This window comes from Vigna unguiculata, chromosome 3 (genome assembly GCF_037176805.1).
Source record: "Vigna unguiculata cultivar grain cowpea cultivar isolate G323 ecotype 2 chromosome 3, ASM3717680v1, whole genome shotgun sequence".
NCBI lineage: Eukaryota > Viridiplantae > Streptophyta > Magnoliopsida > Fabales > Fabaceae > Vigna > Vigna unguiculata.
In genome coordinates, this window is record NC_140794.1 from 21,249,860 (window position 1) to 21,270,673 (window position 20,814).

General features: G+C 31.6%; 3 protein-coding genes and 1 non-coding gene across 5 annotated transcripts; 1 reads left to right on the forward strand and 3 right to left on the reverse strand.

Moving 5' to 3' along the window:
- Positions 1 to 7,503: 7,503 nt before the first annotated feature.
- Positions 7,504 to 10,292, forward strand: LOC114176435 (magnesium-chelatase subunit ChlI, chloroplastic-like). Its single transcript, XM_028061478.2, has 3 exons — positions 7,504 to 7,730; positions 7,812 to 7,924; positions 8,935 to 10,292. Exons 1-3 carry the CDS (start codon positions 7,655 to 7,657, stop codon positions 9,985 to 9,987), a joined length of 1,242 nt encoding a protein of 413 aa, XP_027917279.1. The 5' UTR covers positions 7,504 to 7,654; the 3' UTR covers positions 9,988 to 10,292.
- A 1,037-nt stretch (positions 10,293 to 11,329) lies between these two features.
- Positions 11,330 to 13,579, reverse strand: LOC114176293 (nudix hydrolase 15, mitochondrial-like). Its single transcript, XM_028061278.2, has 4 exons — positions 13,126 to 13,579; positions 12,857 to 12,999; positions 11,717 to 11,836; positions 11,330 to 11,635 (listed from the first exon to the last, which is right to left on the reverse strand). Exons 1-4 carry the CDS (start codon positions 13,505 to 13,507, stop codon positions 11,411 to 11,413), a joined length of 870 nt encoding a protein of 289 aa, XP_027917079.1. The 5' UTR covers positions 13,508 to 13,579; the 3' UTR covers positions 11,330 to 11,410.
- A 951-nt stretch (positions 13,580 to 14,530) lies between these two features.
- Positions 14,531 to 18,940, reverse strand: LOC114179221 (protein IQ-DOMAIN 9-like). 2 transcript variants are annotated; one of them, XM_028065482.2, is made up of 6 exons: positions 18,626 to 18,940; positions 17,440 to 17,552; positions 16,577 to 16,708; positions 16,121 to 16,348; positions 15,281 to 15,394; positions 14,531 to 15,191 (listed from the first exon to the last, which is right to left on the reverse strand). In XM_028065482.2, exons 2-6 carry the CDS (start codon positions 17,512 to 17,514, stop codon positions 14,853 to 14,855), a joined length of 888 nt encoding a protein of 295 aa, XP_027921283.2. In that variant the 5' UTR covers positions 17,515 to 17,552; positions 18,626 to 18,940; the 3' UTR covers positions 14,531 to 14,852. The 2 variants fall into 2 exon arrangements, with proteins under 2 accessions (XP_027921283.2, XP_027921282.2); XM_028065481.2 differs by having other exon boundaries at positions 18,645 to 18,938.
- Positions 18,941 to 19,251: 311 nt separating this feature from the next.
- Positions 19,252 to 19,325, reverse strand: TRNAI-UAU (transfer RNA isoleucine (anticodon UAU)). The gene has a single exon. It is a non-coding gene; the product is annotated as a tRNA-Ile (tRNA).
- Between the last annotated feature and the right edge of the window lie 1,489 nt (positions 19,326 to 20,814).

Here is a 20,814-nt window from a genome sequence, read left to right on the forward strand (position 1 = left end):
GGTGGGATAAGATGTCCATTATATTATCACATAAAAGAAAGGTTCAAAGACTAATTCAAACTCTTAAATGAAATAAGATACTAATAACATGCAAACATGCACAACAAAAGCATAACAAGCCCCACTTTCCACAAGACATGACCCACTCTGATGCAAAAAATGTAACCCCTCACATGGAGTTACGTACCATCGTCTAACAAGTATCGTCTAATAGATCCTCTACTATGTGTTTCATAGATTACAAAAGATTCTATACGTATTAATATATTAATAATCCTCAGGAATTAAATTTTTTCAAAAAAACTTCAAAATAAAATGTGTCTTCTAGAGGAGTATAAACAAAAAGTACATATATTTTTCTTTACAAAATAAGACAACACTAAGCTCTCTCACTGTTACACACCCCAACTGCATTATCATTAACTCCCTGCATCCCACAATAACAATGGAGAAAACCACTAACACATAACACAGAGAAAGCTAACTTTTATAGAGTTATAGAATCACAAAAATAAACTACATTTTCTTCAGACAATCCACATTCAACAATGCACATCATTTACCTAATGACATGAATTTATCAATGACAACATGCTTTACTTTTGGAAGATTTTTGTGTTGAATCAAGCTTAGAGATTTTACACCTATCATATGCCACAACCAATAGATTTTGGCCTCTCGCTCAGGCTTTACATGGACTCAAGAACTAACTCTTTTTCATAGATAATAGATTTTGGCCTCTCACTCCAAGCAAGGTTGTGTAACACCCCAATTTATGATGTCACAAAAAGATATAAATCATACACATTTTAGCTTAAAACAATTATTGCCGAAATCGTAAGTAAAGAAAAGTTTATAATTCAATTTTAAATGCGTAGTTCAAAACATCAATTGTCAAAAATTACCAAGTAACAACAACAAATAAAATAAAATACATCGTCTTTAACATTTATTTTAAAACAACTTAATAGAATAGAATAAAATCTCGAGTTCATTCATCCTCTCGTTAATCTACTCCATGCCATAAACATATGCATCATCACCTGCTCCCGTATAACACACTCTTCATACGATCATCACACACACAACAAACACACAAAACAAACATAGGTAAGCTAACCACATAGAATGATATATAAAATAAATTCAGTGAAATAAGACATTACAAGTAAAACTAAAAATCACATCCAACCAATTAAAATATTTAAGAATGATAACCACAACCATGCTTTGGTTTTTCTATCACATAATCCCTACCACATGATCCGATTTTCTAGAACCCGATGGTTTGAGTCGTTCTGCCCTCGCGGCACCAAACCTGTCTTCCATGCTCCTCAAGGACTTACGAGTAAAAACTTTAGTGAATCTAACATCGGGCACTATACTTAATAACAAGTCGAAACTTAGGCGAAACATCTTTCCCCTCTCCATTATCACGCACAGTTGAAACATCTTTGAGCATTGCATCTTTAATTTGAAATTATTTGGTGATTTGTGCACGTGGGTATTTGACCTTAGAGGTAGATATCCAAAATGTTTGATAATAAGAGATTGACCTCTTCCTATATCCATGTCTCATTTTAGTAGAATTTCTCTTTTTTTATTTTATTTTTTATTTATGTTTATCTATGTGCATAGGATTTTCTTGAAGTTGGGTCGAATTCTCTCTAAACAAGGGAGAATGATAAGGAATCTTCAAGTGATACAAATTTAAGGACAAATTCTCTTTAAAAAGGAAGGTGTGATAGAGGACTATCTCCTCAACTTCAAGCGGTACTAATTTGAGGACAAATTCTTTGAAAGAAGAAGGGTATGGTAGATGACTATCTCTTGAAAATGTATCATAAGAACTTGAGGTAGAACATTTGTAATTCAAAGGATCTATGGTAAGGTCAAAGATAAAAAAACATCTCCTTGAAGCTTATAATGTTCCATGAATGGCGAAACTTAAAGAACATGAAAATCATGATCACATTTGAAGAAAATTATTAGTAAAACTAGTTTATGTTTCTATGTTTTTGGACTTTGATTTTCTTTTAGAAATTATTTATATTTTTATGTTTTTGGGCTTTGGGCTTTCTTTTAGAAATTAATTTATGTTTTTATGTTTTGGGGCTCAAGCCTACTTGTAGGATTCTCATGTTTTCTTAAACTTATGTGCCTATATATAGAGGTACAAAAAACAAATGTATTATTCAACATTGTTCTCTAGATTTTGTTGTGCCTTTGAAAGATTCAAATTCAGAAACAATTGTACTATTTTCTAGATAGGATCATATCACGTACATATATAAATTTAACAATAAACTCTCAATAAATTATGGCATAATCCCTAGCTCTTCTAAGCTCCACATATCTCTCAGTAGATTATGGCCCTTGTCTTGATTCTACCCAACCTCTCTCTCTCTCTCATACACACATTGTTGAGGGGGAGATTATTATAGATGACATCAATCGCCATGTGGCGGAAGTAAGGTGGATTGAGTCATAATCGAATCATGATATTTAGGTTGTTATGCTCTTAACTAGAAAGATTTGTGTCCTCACTCTTAGCTATAAATTTTGTCCTAGTGTTAAGCACTCGATTTAACATGTCTTATGATCATAGTAGGTAATGTATAGCAGATGCGATCATCTAACACTTTATTAATTTTTCTAGTAATGTTTGATACTTTTGAAAGACTATATTACGACTTGTTTATTTTATTGTGGAAATAGTCCATTAAGGCCTCATCCACTTCTTTTGTTTCATGTACCACAATAATGACTTATAATATAAGGAAAGACTCAATCTTGGTCATGATCAAGTATCCTGAAAGGATATGCTTAAACTTGTTATATGTTAGATAAACATATTATACACACACAAAAATCCCTTGTTTATTATCATCAAAATTTAGGTGTCAAAACAAAAAGACTTAAGATATCTAGGAATTCCGTCTTTTGTTTTTTCCTACATGATATATGATATGTACCTACTTAAGCAATACTAATCTAGAGAGCTACACTATAAATTCACACTTAATACAATTTGAGCTCACATAACTCATTTAAACTACCTCAAAATATCAACTACACTTGCAATAATCTCCATAATATTCAATATTCTCATATTCACTTCACATCATTTCAACATTTATATACAAGGCTAAAGCATCCAATTCTCACATGCATATTATTCTAACAGCCACACTCTACTCATATATAAAAGAATGACCAAATTAATTAGATACTAACATCAAGTCCCTTTTATTTGGAGGTAGTGTGCCTATTAGAAATTCAAGCACGCTTACCATTTTAGAAATTCAAGTACGTTTCTTATAAGTTCAAAGTATCAAATCATATACCAACAATATTTCATCTTTACAAAACATCCAAAAAAAAAAAGAAAAAGAAATATTCACTAGTGAAAAAATTATCACTTCATGACTATTATGATGGGTATAATCTACCTGTCATAAATTTTTTTTTTGACTTAAATTAACTTAACTTATTCTCACTCTACCTCTTTCTCAAAAATAGAATCTTATAACACGATAGTATTCAAAAATATCTTTACATCATAGAGAAAATTCAAAGAAAATGAGAAAAAAATTATAATGAAATAAAAAAATAAATATTATATGGGGGAATCGAGAACATCTCGACCCCAGTCAGGGACAAGTACATCTCAGCCTAATCCATGGACGAGTACATCTTGGTTTAGGTGTATAGGCGTACGTCTTGGATGGAATATAAGAATATGATGATGCATTCAAGAGTTTTTGATAATGTAATAATGGGCCAAAGTGAATGTGATGACTGTTACGATAGGGCATTTATAGGATTTATTGGTATTTATGAGAGAATAAAGACGATCCTGAAGGTAATGAAATCAGGTCTCGAGTTCGGTAATATAAAAAAGGGTTCAGTGCCTAAGGTAAGGATCTATTTCTGAGTACATCCATTGCAAATACATACGAGTGAAGCCTTGTTAACTTGAGCGTTGAAGTCCTTGTAGATACCTACCCTCCAGAAGGATCATCAAGAAGCAGTTCAACGGAAGCCCCGCAAAGAAGGATCAAAGATTCTTGAGACAACTTAGTTCCTTACAAGAACAAATATGTAATAGACTTTTATTATTTACGTGTTTAAAATTTATCTCTAATCGAAGTGCTACAATTATTGCCGTTACATTTAAGCGTTTAATTACGACTTAATTAGTGATTTAGTCATCTAATTTGTTAGTTTGGTTCATTTTGATCATCTTATTATTTTTTAGTTAAATTTAGTCCTCTAATTTTTTTTTAAAAAGATTCAATTTGGTCCCCTTATTATGTTTTATTCAATTTAGCCCTCATTTTTTTTAAAATGATCCAATTTTGTCCTCTGCAATCTAAGACCAAATTAGTAATTAAGCTTAATTACAACTTTTATATATATATATAAATTGTAATTAAACTTAATTACTAATTTGGTCTCAAATAAGAGAGCACAAAATTAGATCATTTTAAAAGGAGGGAGGACTATATTGAAGGGAACCAAATTGAACCTTTTAAAAAGAATGGAGGACTAAATTGAACCTAAAAATAATAAAGGAAAAAAAAAAACCAAAGTAAAAAATTAGAAGACTAAATCAATAATTAAGCCATTAATTAAATTATTGTGGTCTTCTTTCATATCTAAACATGCATTTTTGGTTGCTTTATAATGGGTATTTGGGTTAGTTTGTCATGGCTAGGGGGCGAGACGGGATCAGGACGGGTTTTGCTATCCTATACCTATCCCTATAGAAAAAATTTCATCCCATTCTCATATCTAAACTCAACGGGTATCACAATTTTGTCTCATCCTCATCCCATCGGGTAACGAGTATTTACTTGTACCTATACCCGTACCCGCTTTCTTACTATTTCAATATTAATTAATTAATTTTTATAAAATAATAAAAAAATATGGTAAAGGAAATATAATATTATCAAATATTCAATATTAAAAGGAGGGTTGTTTATTCGATATCAAATATTTAGAAAGAAATTATAATTGTATACATTTCAAATTATAATACCAAATAAAATCTGATGAGAATCAAAACATTTATTAAAATTTAGTTGATAAAATTTAAAATAATTTTGAAAAAAATATAAAATTTAATGAATCTCTTTGTTATACACTAATCAAAATTATAATACATCACTTGATCAAAATCACACCAAGAACAAAGATTAAACTAATAATAATAAAATTTTAACATAGATCTTATATCTTTTGAACTTCAATATATGTTGAATGGTGATAAAAAAAATCCTTGACAATTACATTAAATTTTTATATTATGGTAAATAAAATTTATTTATACAATTATAGTGACAAAATTAAAGTATGATTGATAGAGTTAGAAAATAAAAATTAATTATATAAAATATATTAAAATAGTATTCTACATGATAAAAATGTTAAAAAATTATCAAATGTACGTCTTAAAAACAATTTGAAAAAATTATTGCATGAAATCGCACAAAGGAAAAACAAATGTATAATTAAGGATATGATAAGATGAGAAATATCTTAGAGATCTAAGAAAAATTTTCAAATATAAACATAGTTAATGGTTGAGAAATAACTAAAATTGTTTTAGCGAAGCAAAAGAGTTCTTCAAATGAAGCAAAATTAATTATAATAGAGTAATGAAGATAAATTTTTTATATTACCTAGTAAATGGAATGTTTATGTTATTAAGCACTTACATTAAGAGTGTTAAACATTATCATGTTAAAGGAAAATATACAATAAATAGAAAAATATAGAAATATTCAAATGTGAGATATAAAAAAATATTTAATTGACATACATCATTTAAATATAATTGTATAAAAGTTATGATAAGATGAAAATATATTGGAGATGCGAATGAATTTCATGACAAACTAAACAATTAGAAGAAATAAAAAAAAATAGAAAGAGCATAATATATATATATTACTTAATTAACTGTAAATATTTTAATAATTTAAATAGAGACGGAAAATATATAGGGATGGGAGCGTGACCGATATGTACATCCCAATACCTGATCAATGCAAAAATTCACTATTAAAACGAAAATGATTTCAAACTATACTAATAGAATTGATTTATTTGCCTAACCGTGACCTATTGACAAGGTCACCTAATAGGTTGCTAATGTGACGCATGTATAACATTGATTAAGTATAAAAAATAAAGTGTTGTAATAAGAATTCAATCCATGAATTCTAGTGAATGACCCCAGTAGCATTTTCAAAAGAATGACTTGAATAACGGTTATATATATATATATATATATATATATATATATATATATATATATATATATATATATATATATATATATATTTTGAAATTTTGGATCAATTTAGTCTTTTATTTTTAGAAATATGTGAATTTATTCATTTTAATCAAATTTTGTTAGGTTTATTTGATGTTTCGTATGCATTTCAGGATTGCATTTGAGTTGTTTGTACTGTTTGAAACATTTTTTTATTTAATGTTAAGTCAAATACTATTATGAGACGCGCTTGAAATGTCAAATAAATTTAACAAACTAAATCTACATATTTCGAGAGATGAAGGATTAAATTGGTCCAAAGTTTCAAAATGGATTAATTTCAAAATTCACTGAAAGTTAAGAGATAAAAAACATATTTAACATATATATATATATATATATATATATATATATATATATATTTATAAATAAGACAATTTTATTTATCTAATATAAATATTTCTTATTTCTTGAATATAAGTAAAGTTATAGAAAAATAATATATACAGTAAATAAAAATGTATAACTGAAATGAATATATTTATATGTAAAAGACATGTATAAAAATCGCATTAATTTCGTTTATTAGATAAGCATATTTTACATATAAATTTATGTAATATTTTTATTTGTATCATTATAAGAAAAATAGTTTATATAATAAAATATTTTTATATAATAGTTTATGTAAATTATCTAAAAACTAAATATTAAAATTTTTATTTTGTACAATGAGAATATAAAAAGTCATATTTAAAAAATTTATTTATATAAAATAATATTTTTTGTTTATTAATATATTAAAACTAATTAACGCACAAATATAAATAAAATAAATACTACAAATTTGCAAATAGACAAAGATTAAATTTAAAATTTAGTTAATACGTAAAATATTTTATTATAATTATAAAATTATATAAAATTTCACAAATTATTATGTAAAGTATTTATGGAATTTTTTTGTATAGTTTGAACAAAATATGTATCTTATGGTGAGTAAAACTTTCCTTATTCAAGCGCGAAACTAAAGTTAATTTGGAAAATTTTCACTTCAGTTAGTGTACGTGGGTTGTATAGTAAAAAAAGATATAGTTAATAATTTAAATTTAGTTTTATTAAAAATATTATTATGAATTATTTTTAATGAGTAAATTGTGCATATGGTCTGATATTTTTTTTGGTAAATAGGACAAAAGCTAGATATGAAAAGTGACCAACAGAGTATCGAGTAGCATACCGAAAGCAGGGGATACGAGAAAGAGAAACGACCAAAACAGTGAATGAAATCTTCCTTGTTAAGCCAAACCGCTTAGCAACGTGAACAACACAACACAAAAGAAGAAGAAGGTACATACAAACAAAACAATGGCTTCAACGTTTTGCAGTTCTTCAATTGCCCTTCTTCATTCTTCAATCCACTCTTCCCAATCCCTTCCCACTGGTACATATCCCAACCTTTCTTTTTGCGTCTGATTGTGATGTCATTTTCAACGCTTCTCTTCTTTCTATTGTGGCTTTGCAGTGCAGATATATGGGCCCAAGTTTTGCGGAGGATTTGGGTTTCAGGCCGTCAAGGGAAGGTCTCCGTTCCCAGTGCCGAGTGCTGTTGCCGCTCAAGTTAACGCTTCAGAACAGGTATGTTATGGATCTTCCGATTCTACGCCCACAATTTTTAACGGGGTATTCTTCTTCCAAGGAAACTAAATGTTGTGTTCTTCGAGTGATTGTTAGCAAAGCATACATTGGGGACATAGTTTCTCTTCAACTTTCACATACAAGGTGTGATTGGACAATGGATGAAATCTCAAATGAAGAAAATATTAGGGCAATGGGGCTTACACTCTATAAAGCCTTCACTATCTTCAAACACTGTTAGGTTTTACTCGGTCGTTTTTTCTCCTCATCATTAACTTTAGTAGTATAAAATTAAATGAGCTTAATTAAAAATGCATAAGTTTTTTTTTTTTTGTGTGTGTCTTTGTTCAATGATGAAATGCAGTGTAAGGTAACCTTGTTTACTTTTTCAATAATTACTTTAAAAGTCATACCAAGTTTTTTTTCCTAATTGGTTGACTAAAACACACATATACAATAGTATATATATATATATATATATATATATATATATATATATATATATATATATATATATATATATATATATATATAAGTTCGAAAGGTATAATAAATATACAGTTGCAATTATGTAAATCCAAATTAAGAACATTCTTCTCGGACAATGATATTACTCAAACAGAATAAGATCTGTAAATCCTTAACATCATAAATCATTTCGTGTAGTTTATAAATATGCATATTACTAATCTCATTTCTTTCTTGAAGTTATCCATAAAATGGACAATTTCTATTTTTTGTTCAAGGGACAGTGATTTGATGTTTCTATGCTATAAATTCTTTTATGCTAATATATAGTACTGGATTTTCATAACTTTTGTAAAGGGTTGGACACTTCATCAGTATTTATCTCCGAAGCAAGTGAAAGTATCTGTTATTCAAAGTTGGTTGATGATGTAAAATTCTTTACGCTTATGTGTATCAAAATTTGGCCCTTTTACCTCTGTTTGTGGTTCATTTTTTTTGGTTTTCCGTTTTGATGACGTCTCTAGTCTGTAAATTTAATCCAGGCTCAGAAGATTTCCTTTAATGAAAGCCAGAGGCCAGTGTATCCATTTTCTGCTATAGTGGGACAGGACGAAATGAAGCTTTGTCTTCTCCTAAATGTGATTGATCCCACGATTGGAGGTGTAATGATCATGGGGGACAGGGGAACAGGGAAGTCTACAACTGTTAGATCATTGGTTGATTTGCTTCCTGAAATCAAGGTTGTTGCTGGTGACCCATATAATTCAGACCCCGAAGATCCAGAATTCATGGGTGTTGAAGTGAGAGAGCGTGTGTTGAAAGGAGAGCAGCTTCAGGTTGTCTTCTCCAAAATCAACATGGTGGATTTGCCACTGGGAGCTACAGAAGATAGAGTGTGTGGGACAATTGACATTGAGAAGGCTCTCAGCGAGGGTGTAAAGGCCTTTGAACCAGGCCTTCTGGCCAAAGCTAATAGGGGAATTCTGTATGTTGATGAAGTTAACCTTTTGGATGATCACTTAGTTGATGTATTGTTGGATTCTGCTGCATCAGGTTGGAACACGGTTGAGAGAGAGGGCATATCAGTATCTCATCCAGCTAGGTTTATCCTAATTGGTTCAGGCAACCCTGAAGAAGGAGAACTTAGGCCACAGCTGCTGGATAGGTTTGGAATGCATGCTCAAGTAGGGACTGTGAGGGATGCTGAGCTAAGGGTGAAGATTGTAGAGGAGAGAACTTGTTTTGACAAAAACCCAAAAGGATTTCGACACTCTTACAAGGCTCAGCAAGAAAAGCTCCAGCAACAAATTGCCTCAGCGAGGAGTTTTCTTCCTTCTGTTCAAATTGACCGTGATCTCAAGGTAAAAATCTCCCATGTTTGTGCAGAGTTGAATGTGGATGGATTAAGAGGAGACATAGTGATAAACAGAGCTGCAAAAGCTCTTGCTGCCCTCAAGGGGAGTGTCAAAGTAAGTGTAGAGGATATTGCCACTGTCATCCCCAACTGCTTGAGGCACCGTCTTCGAAAGGATCCCTTGGAATCGATAGATTCAGGTTTACTTGTCCTGGAGAAATTTTATGCGGTTTTCCGCTGAACATGGTACAACATGCTCTGCCTTTTCTATGTTCTTTCAATATTTTACCACTTAGGTTTTTACATTTTAGCCTTTTCTTTGGGGATTGTCATTTTCCTTAAAATTAACACGAACGAGATTCAGAAATCCTGTGTACAAATGATACTTGAGGTCTTTTGCGTTGTACGGTGTGTGGATCTATAGTTTCTTCAGAATGTGGAATCTACCGAGTTAGAGTGGTACTTCCCATCAATTTCTGAACCGAACTTTCATAAATAAAATGCAGTTCCTTTTTGTAGCTTTGAATAAAGTAGTATTTTACTAAATGTTTAACATTATGAAATGTTTTGTCCACTTATCTAAATGTGTGCACACCAATATAAATTATCCGACAAGATATTCTGCACATTCTCGAAACACGCCTGTCACACTGAATGTTTCTGTACCGTTGTATGGTACATATGAACATGCATCTATATATTTATTTGCAATTTACTGGACTTTGCAAACAGTAGAATTGCAGGAAGACAAATTCATTTAAACTAAAATTCTATAGATGATCTACTGTATTCAAAAGTAGGCCTTCCAACACTCAGTGATGGTCACGTGGCTCCTCCCTTGAACCATATTAATTCATCAAACTACCAAGTCAAATATGACATCTTTGCTCGAATATATCAGTGGGGGGACCAAACAACTGAGTCCGAGATAATATAACAAAAGACCATTTGTTTTGTTAGGTTCCTACAACTCTGAGAAGGACAGAGGTCAAACTCAGGAAGAGTTCTCAGACAAAGTCTAGACAAGAATCTTAAATTTAGGACACAAATATACAACAGTCTTAAATTTAAGTCACAAGTCTTAACCTTAAAATTTAGATCTTATAATATGCTGATGTGACATGAAAGTTTTAAATTTAAGATGCAAGGCTTTACAAAAAAAAGGTTCTCAATTGAACACGATGAGAATCTTAAAATTAGGAATTGGACCTTATGACTCTGAGTTTTAAGCATAAAATACTTCTTAATATCAACACTATTTTAAGAACACCAATTTTAAAGGAAAAATAATTGTCTAGACATTCAAACGTGACATTGTTGACTTTTGTAAGACTCCATTATTGCTTATATTGATGTGGTACGAGACTCTTTTAAAGTAGATTTTTTTTATCATTCTCTTGTGTTGTAAATGTTCTCAGAGAAAACTAAGAAGAAAACAAGTTACTGATCACTAAGTGCATCTAGGACTATTAGACGCTACTTTAAGTGATTCAATTTCCGAAAGTCTCTCAACTTTATGATGTATTAACAAGCGATGCGATGTACCTTCTTCCTTTCTTAGTAAATATAAACACTTGCTATGGTTTCCAGAACTCTGTTATGATTTTTTTTTTTTGCATTATTAAGAACAGATGTAAAAGACAGAGTTACAGAAAAAAATGAATTCAAGGTAATGTAGTATCATTTGACACATTCTGTGGAACCTTGAATTTAGGATTCTGCTCCACGAAAGCTGGTGGCCGTTGGTACACAACTGATGCAGCTCTAATCAAGATCCCAGCCGTTAAACCCCATATAAGGTATTTTTTATGGCCGACACCATAGTCAAAGAAATGCAACAAAAACTTCTCTCCCATCCACTCCCTCTCTTCCTGCCTCCGATTTTCATCCTGGTTAAAGTGATGACATCAGATACGTGATATAAAGAATGAAGATGACACGATATAAAAATGAAAATAACAAGCATGGACCTTGAGAAACATTTCCAAAGGTGCATCAAATACTGCTTCTACTTCAGCTGGATTTAGAACAGGTTTGAATGCTTTCTTGTCATTAAGTATGCCAATGACGGGAACTACCCTTAGGAGATGCTACAAATAAAACAGTCACAAGTTAAAAGTACTGCAGCAAAATTTCCCATTCAACCCATATAAGATGAAGCACATGCGAAATGAAATAGACTAACAAATGAGAGTTTAAACATTAACACAAATGTGGTTAGAGTTTATGTTTAAACAACCCATATATGTTGTTGTGTCACTCTAATAGGCAACATATACACTTCTGTTCATGTTTATAAGTTTACAATCCTTTTACATATCAAACTATCGCCTAAGATCAAAGAATAATAACAAGTTAAGAACTAATAAGATAATGAAGGGCCCTCAGCCACTTTTTTTAGCATTTACGTAGAAACTGTGGACTCATTGAAAATCTTTACTCACTTCAATGATACAGGCACTCTTTCACAAGTAGGGGCACTCTATATTTCTGCGATTTTCTTCAACGGTGAAGAAGCAAAAGGCCAAAACAAGTCACTCAATGTAACATTCCTTACTAGATAGTCAAAAAAGAAAGCTCATCAGTTTGTCTTTTTCAGATACAAATTCCTAATATAAGAAATGGACACAACTCTGGGTAATAACACTTGAAATATTAACCAAGGGTATTAATTTTAGTGCAAATCCATTACTCACTACATTATGTTACAAAGACGTGTACAATCAACAGACAAAACTAACAATTTGTTAACAAATACTCTATACCTCAACTGAACTTCATTTTTCTGGATAGAGAATTTGAGTTTATTCAAAATTTAGAAGACAAAACTGTGGTACATGGTGATATTAAAAGTCACTTAATTTCAGAGTTCCTTCTAGATCAAACGATCGTTCATAAATCATTAAGCCTCCAGTTATGGTCCTTTCACATAACTATTTCATGAAACAAAAACCACGTAAATTAAAAATCTAACATCAAAATTCCTAATCACAAATAAATGCTGAACACACAATTTTGCTTTCACCCAGAAGCAAGTGAGGACAGAGATGCATCTAAAGTTACACTAATCACTCAAGCTAGTGAAAAGCATCAAATAGAACACAGAATACCTTAGACAAAAATGGTTGAAGAACAGTAACAACATTGACAAGTTCCGGGTCCAACCCAATTTCCTCCTTTGCCTCTCTTTTTGCAGTGTCCCCATCATCCTTATCTCCCTCCTCCGCTTTCCCACCGGGCAACGCCACCTCACCTGCAAAAACAACAAATGAAACAAACAATTCACCCCTCAATCCCCACAACCTAAATTGCATTTATTTTAAAACAAAATTCAACACCATCAAAAGAAAAAAACGATAGAAACTTCGTTCAGACTGACCCGAGTGAGTAGAGAGCTTGGAAGAGCGCTTAGTGAGAATGACTCTTAGATCCCCATCATCACCTTCAAAGAGGCAAATCAAAACAGCAGCTTTTTTGGGTCTGAATTTTTCTGGGTTTTGACCAACTGGGGTTACTGCTTCTGGAAAACCCACCTGCGAAACAACCTTTCCACCACTTTCTTCAATCCGCTGCTCCACAATATCTTCAGGGAAAGACGGGGCCTTGTACTGTCGAAGGTGCTGTGCCAGCGTCAAAAGCCTCTGAGATCCTCCCGTGCCCGCGTTGGAAGAAGAATCCATGATTTTCGAGATAGATGATGATGCTATGGGTAATAAGGATCTTATTGTTGCTGAGGTTTTCACAAAGGAAACCATGTGCATCACAGTTATGAACAGAACCACCAACTACTCAATCTGCTTTAGGCACGCTTTCTCTTAAACTAGGTACAATGCATTTTTTTTTTTAAGAAATCAGTGAAAGTTGAATAACAAATACGTGTCCATCATGAACACATTATTCTTTTATTGAAAATAACTGTTTTTCCTAAAAGCTTCTGCCAATGTTTATTCAATACAAAATCGTTATGATTTATGAAAGGGGATATAAAAGTACTACCAATGTTTATTTGAGTGATAAGTATAATTTTTGTTGAGTGGCATGCATTATGAATAATAAATCAATAACCATTTTCATTTACGATATGGACATAATCTCATGCTGTAAAATTTATCATGAAGTCAGAAGAATATAATGTTTTTATTTTTCCTACAAGAAGACAATAAAAGTAGGCTCCTAATAAGATAAAATGTCAGCATCTTTATGGGTTAAAATTAGTTTATATATTAGAAAAATCATCTAAGATTATTCTCTTTAAATTCTAACTTCATAAATTTTAGTTTATGAAAAAATTAAGTTGATATTTTCTTCTTATAATGATCCTTTATTAACTCCTCCATAAACTAAAATTAATTTATATGTAAACTACATTATATAACCTTTCTAGAATTAATTATATAAATTATTTAAAAAAAAAAATTCTTTGAGGATATTAATTATATAAATGATTTTTTGTTAAAGTCAATGTCCTTTTGCATTGAGGATATTACTTATATGTCTGCATATTGTTTTTCATTTTTTGACGAATTTAATATATCTCTTCCCAACAAATTCCTTCTACATTCATTTAATGGACTAACCTATTTCATTTTTCTTTTCATAAACTATTATGAAAAATAGTGGTGCGGCCACAAACTTATAACAACAAACAGAAAGAAGTTTATTAACTTACAAAACTAGTAATACTGTTGAAAAATGACATGTTACATATGGGATGATGATAAAATTAAGCATCAAGAAATTCGCAAGAGAATCACAGCTTCAAAATCTTTCTACTAAAAACGAAGTGGGGAGAAAGAACTGTCAATCTATCTATAATTCGTCTCAACATTGCACTAAATATACAATATTGAAGATAACAAAAACCAATCAACAAATCACACAAATGCTGGTTTGTTGTCCATTTTTCTATCACTAAGATTGAATTTCACTCGCATTCATATACACAAATTGGAAGCAATCCAATAAACAAAGGAAAACAGATTGCCTTTTCATCTTTATACACACTGTAACTGTAACCACTTAAAAACCAATTTCACTGCTAATGGTAAACGATATATCCTTTATAAAATATGCATGATTCTGTTGTTTGTATCAGCTTGAGTACACTCATTGCTTTTCTTCCTCCACTGTTTTTTTCTCTGTAGCAGGATAAGACAATCTTCTTCTAGCTTTAACAGTTCCTTTTGGATTCCCTAAGGGTTTAGTTCCTTTAGCATTAGATGAAGGAGTTTTAACTGAAACTGGTTGTTTTGATGTTGATGATTTCTTAACCTTTTTAACTTTGCTTGACATCTTATTTTGATCTTTCCTGGGGCTAATGGCAACACTGGTGGGGACACGGCTTTCCCAAGGGCGTGCAGCAATCCAGCGATCCTTCCAGCTCCAACTCCAACTAGCTTTGCCAAGTTCATAATTGCCTAGACCTTGGCTAGAGTTGGCCCTCCACTGCGTTGTTCATAAGATATGCATATGATTTTCAGAAAAACCAAGTGAAACAAGGTTGTGACTATTACTCATTAATAAGATTAACCTACCTGATGAGAGAAAGCATATGCCATGCTTCTTTCCCGTTTAACTGCTGCTTCTTCTCTTAGGTGTAACCTTGCAAGGATTTTCTCCATGGTTTCAGAACCACCACTCCATTCCACCTGTTATTTGTTTAAACTGTTGGTCAACAAAAGGGTGACTCAAGAGGGTTCTATCCATTTCTTGTATCTGATGAAATTATTGCATTGCATTTCAAGCATTTTCATCTTTAATTGAATAGGAAAAACTAATATCTGGAATCTGATTTCAATTAGGTACACATGTTTTAGGATATCTCGATAAGAATTTCAACTTGGTAGTATAGAAAACAGAAGAGGAAGTTTCTACAAAGATAGAAATGCATTCTGTGATATCTAATACAATAAGATAGGAGCCTCTGTATAAACAAAAAGTGTATTTCTTAACTAAAATTCGACCATTGCCTTTCCATAAAATAAACAACTTCATATTGAAGATTCAATCAGAGGAAATGAGGAAAATGTGATCACAGTGGTAAGTAAGGGCATGTTTGTTATGCCCAAAGATTTATATGCATGTGAGAGATTTTGCACAAACTGACTCGTGTGGGGAGACTCTCCACTCATGACACTGTTTCAATCACTTAATGCATTTGGCCATTTACTAATCACATAGAAAACCATAGAGATCTTTAAAATAATATCACATATATACATATTTGAAACAGAGAAGGCAATGAAATCATAAATATACATTTGGCTATTGATGTATAGTCATAGTAGTGGAGAGACTGATCAACAAACTGGCAACAGTTTGAGAAGAAAGCAAATTCATTATAGGATGACTGACAATTATTAGCTGTAGGTTACCTCAAGGTCATGAATCTTGGCCTCTAGTTTTAGTTGAGAATGTAGTTTCTTCCGCTTGAGCCTGTCTTCTGTCACCATACATATTCGACGAGCTCTAATCTCAGCCTGTATCTTGGTCCATGAATGAAGATGAGTGATAGTTGTACTAGTTTGTTTTTGAACAGAGAAACCTTGAGTCAGGGTTCTCAGTTTTGTGAATCCTCTCAAGCGACGTAAATGTTTTCTAGCCTGGTAATTTCAAAAGACAGCATCTCAAAACAGAATCAGAAGACATTAACAGAAGCTTTGCACATAGTAATGCATACATGATTCACACATCTGTCAGCAAAAAATAATGTCAAAATAAATGGTATGCAAGACAGACAACACACATAATGTGCCTGATATGGATGTGCTTAAATCAACGTAGTTAAGTTTGACTTGGTTTGTCTCTTTGAGGTTTTCACTTTGGCATACCTTATAAGCTCGGAATGCTGTTTGGATCCTTGTTGCAGCAATAGTTTCAATTGATACTCCAGCTGACTCTAGATTTTCGCTTTTAATGCCATTTGCTAAACTGCTGGACTTTTTCCCTTTATAAATCTTAGTCTGAAACACAATTAATTCCCATGAATCCCTACGTCAAATGTGAGAATATTTGTGCGGATATTAGGCCAAAACAACCCTCAAACAAAATAAGTACCAATATTTCTAACAAATAACGTTGCAGCAGCCTAAAGAAAAAATAGATAAACAGGACAGTTAAGAGGTCGTTATAAACAATAACACATGCTGCTTCTCATATACATGTTGCCAGACTCAAGATAAAACTTCAATTTCTAGAAGTGCTGTTTGAAAACTAATTATATTGAGCCGAGTGGCATCAACTGATTCAAGTTAACTGACCCCAGAAAGTGAGATAAGGGTTGGTTCTTGCTGTTGTAATTATTTACAGGCATGTTGCTGTCCAAAACTCTGAACTTAATGTAGAACAAATCTAAACTTTGCCTTTCAATTTATATCAACAAAGTATTTTGCATTGACAAAATGTCGGTTATTTCAATTCTTGGACGATGACTAACTAGGGTCTAAAGATAACTTACTCACAGTTCAATCCCTCATAGCAATGAGCAGTCACTCTCCAAATCACAAAACCTTAACTGCTAAAGTAAGACACACGTCATACTGCATGATCAAGATAAATTACCTTCAAAGCATTTAAAGAGATTTATTTTTTTCCTAGAAAATAATGAAAGTGAAGAGGTCTACGATAAATTTTTCAAACTCATTTATCCATGCCAAATTCAAACCAAGAAACTAAGACAGATAATGTATTGTACCTTTACTTTCTTTGACCTTCCTTCTTTTGATTTTCTTGAGCTAATTATTGTCTTAAACCAATCACCTGAACCCATTCTTGATGTCAAGTAGCTTCTTTCAAACTAACATAACCCTGGGAATATTAAAAGATTAGCACAACACTACACATAAAGGTTTGTTCATAAACAGAAGAGGAAGACTGTTAGATACTAGAGTTGCAGTGATCTGTCCCCATTGGTTGCCTTTCTATTTATCCAAATAACTAACCGAAAACATTAGACCTATTTATTCAAACATTTGCCCCTCCAAGATTATATTCTCGTGGAAGTAATTTATAGTCAAGCTCAATATAGATTATTAGTGTAGAATTCTTCATCCATGGAACATCATATCATATTATTTATCATATTGATTCAGAAAGATGGGAATAATTGAACATTGGGATATAGGAAATAGATACTAGGATTTTAAGGTGCATGGTGCAAGTAAAATGTTGGGAATTTAGTATTTTAAGGTTGAAGGGTATTTTTTTACTAATATAATGATTAATAAAGCGTGCTGGGTTTGCCAATTCAAGGATATGGCAGCGTAATAAGTTTTGGACTTAGATTTGAATTGATGCTTGAAATTATTTTAAAGTTCTGTTTCTTCTTCCCCAATCTAATTTTCCTCCAATGATTTATTTCTCCCACTTTCTGTGTCCCTTTCCCTCTATCTCTTCTTCCCTTCCCTAAACACCGAACTACATCCATTAACCAGAATAGAAACAAATTTACCACCACTGGTCTTGATAGTCACTGTACAACTGAATTTTATCAGCAATAACAAGAAGATCAGAGACCAAACATTTTGAACAAAACTTCGGTTACTATTATCATTCCGTTTGTAGAAATAAACAAATCCCAACAATAATGTCCCAACCAACTGAAATTCATAATAAAACAACCCAATGGTATTTCTTCCTTATCAGAGTCACAAGCAGCATCAGAAACAGGGATCAACAACTAAAGTACTAACTAAACTACTTAAAAAATGTATAAATGAAAAAAAGATATATGCTTAGTTACGTAGCAAGCAAATCATAATACCACAACATGTCAAAATCCATCTGGGTCTCATAACATAACCAACACGAATCCCAGAACCAGAATCACGTTTATGAATCCAGAAAATGGAGCAAACAGTGCAAGAACAAACAAAAAGCACCTGGGGATGGATGGCATACCAGAGAACAAGGGGAGAAGTGTCCAAGGCAACCCCTTTTTCCTCGCTTGTGCAACAAGATTTCTGGATGGAAAAAAGAAGTGGGGAACACTAATATCAGGATAGAAGTAAAGAGGAAGGAAATATCAAAGGGAACAAAAGGTAGGTGTTGAATATGGATAATGGAATGCCATGGCCCAATGCAAGCTTTGATTTCACAAGGAGAAAAAGAAAACAAACAAAAAAATATACGAGAGAAAAATCTCTGTTTTCTCTGTCTCACTCAATCAAAGGCTCAACAAACGCATATAAACACCACAAGGCCCACATCTGAAAAAGAAATGAAAAAAATGAACATTGGCGTGCAGTTTAGTCTGACAGACAGAGTAACATAATATTACATGACACGGTAGCATTTTGGAGAAATTCAACAACGGAGGCTACAGCTACAGTTATAACGACAGCAGAACAAACCGTGAAAACAGAATCTCGACGTTGACTGTGTTGCTTTTTTGGCACTTTTTTCTATTGATGAACATGAATTTGTAAAAGTAATTTTTTTCATCTTTTGGGATAAGACGAACCATAGATTAAACGTTGACGCACCTTCCATAAAATATTTTAAGACTTGGTCCCGGCGAGGCTCGAACTCGCGACCTTCGGCTCATAAGACCAACACTATAACCAACTGAGCTACGGGACCACGTTAATTTTATGGAATTTTATGTTATTTGCACAATTAAATCTGTTCATTGGAGGATTCAATTATTATTTTTGGATATTCAAGTGTCAATTCTATGTATTTGCCTAAAATAGTTTCAAAAGGACAGCTGTATTTTGAAATAACTCAATGAAAATACATTTTGTGGACCTTGATGTATAGCTATACTTGCTGCTTTCATGTGATAATGACGCTTAAATGGTCTAATTAAAAGTCTATTCTTTTTATTCAATATAAAACTTCTTCTCCCACACTTGTAAACAAAGTTATCTTTTGTTGATGTGGTTTAAAATGAACATTTTGTTTATTAAAGATTCAGTGCTAGATTTGTCAACATGATTCTTGTTTGGCAAAAAATAAATTATCAATATAAATAATTTGGATTCTTAACGTAATGTTAGATGACATTTTTTTGTGTGGTGTCTGTATCACGGTAAACACTTTGCAAATAAAATATTAGCTGTCTTGTAACTTTTGAACTACTTCTCACTTTTTTTTTCTTTCATTTATTGATTTCTAAATTAGTATCCTAAGGACAGCAACACCAAAACCCATTTTTTCTTTTTGAGTTAGTTGATGAAATAACCGTATATTTAGTGGCCTATTCACTAGCTATTTTATTTTATTTTTTCAGATATTTTACAGTTTAAAACAATTCCTTATAAATACTTTTAGATAGAAAAATAAATAAACTTAGTATTTTAACATAAATAATTTTATACATGTTAAGTTTATTTTCAATTAGTTTTTCAAAAATATATTTTTTAACTCATAAATTAAAATTAAACTCATTTTTTTATCTGTTAGAAATACTTAAAAAAAAATCTCCCAAACGCCTTAGCATTAATATCTATATATTTTCTAAAACATATTTAAATTTATTCCTTATTATTATTAATTAAAATAATGAATTTTTTTTGAAAAGTAAGAATCACAAGTAAAATAGTTAAGATCTACAAAAGTTTAAAACTTCTAATAATGATAATCAATGTTAAAGATTGTATTGTTAGATCTTTTACATTTAATTAGTAAGAAAATAAAATTATGGGCAAAAGATCTTTCTACTCCATCTAAATTCATCTCAATCATTTGGTTGTAACAATTTTTTTCATAACACCTTCAATAAGATGCTTAAAAATAAAATTATCAGTTTTAATAAACTCTTATAGTCCATAAATTAGTTGCAACAATGGACACCCATCTCTACATGAATGGATCCCATGGAATGAAGTTCAATGGGTAACAATGAAGTTGTTGTTAACTAAAGTACACAAAATAATTTGATTAAATTTTTTGTCTCATTCCTATGGCGAGATGTACTATAAATTGTGGCAATAATAAGGTTGAGGTATGTGCATTATTATGCTTATTTTATAAAATACATCTTAATAAACCCAATGGTTGAGGTATGTGCATTATTTTATAAAATACCCCTTAATAAACCCAATGACAATTATTGTAGGGGTGTGAG

What these genes read in the sequence shown, in the direction of transcription:
- LOC114176293 (XM_028061278.2), bottom strand. Translation starts at nt 13,507, where the DNA reads ATGCACATGGTTTCCTTTGTGAAAACCTCAGCAACAATAAGATCCTTA. An exon ending in CAAGCTCTCTACTCACTCGG is followed by an intron (nt 13,000 to 13,125) that starts GTCAGTCTGAAC and finishes TTGTTTTTGCAG; the next exon opens with GTGAGGTGGCGTTGCCCGGT. An exon ending in TTCAACCATTTTTGTCTAAG is followed by an intron (nt 11,837 to 12,856) that starts GTATTCTGTGTT and finishes TTTTATTTGTAG; the next exon opens with CATCTCCTAAGGGTAGTTCC.
- LOC114179221 (XM_028065482.2), bottom strand. Translation starts at nt 17,514, where the DNA reads ATGGGTTCAGGTGATTGGTTTAAGACAATAATTAGCTCAAGAAAATCA. An exon ending in CAGCATTCCGAGCTTATAAG is followed by an intron (nt 16,349 to 16,576) that starts GTATGCCAAAGT and finishes TGAAATTACCAG; the next exon opens with GCTAGAAAACATTTACGTCG. An exon ending in CCAAGATTCATGACCTTGAG is followed by an intron (nt 15,395 to 16,120) that starts GTAACCTACAGC and finishes AACAAATAACAG; the next exon opens with GTGGAATGGAGTGGTGGTTC.
- LOC114176435 (XM_028061478.2), top strand. Translation starts at nt 7,655, where the DNA reads ATGGCTTCAACGTTTTGCAGTTCTTCAATTGCCCTTCTTCATTCTTCA. An exon ending in TTCCCAATCCCTTCCCACTG is followed by an intron (nt 7,731 to 7,811) that starts GTACATATCCCA and finishes GTGGCTTTGCAG; the next exon opens with TGCAGATATATGGGCCCAAG. An exon ending in AAGTTAACGCTTCAGAACAG is followed by an intron (nt 7,925 to 8,934) that starts GTATGTTATGGA and finishes AATTTAATCCAG; the next exon opens with GCTCAGAAGATTTCCTTTAA.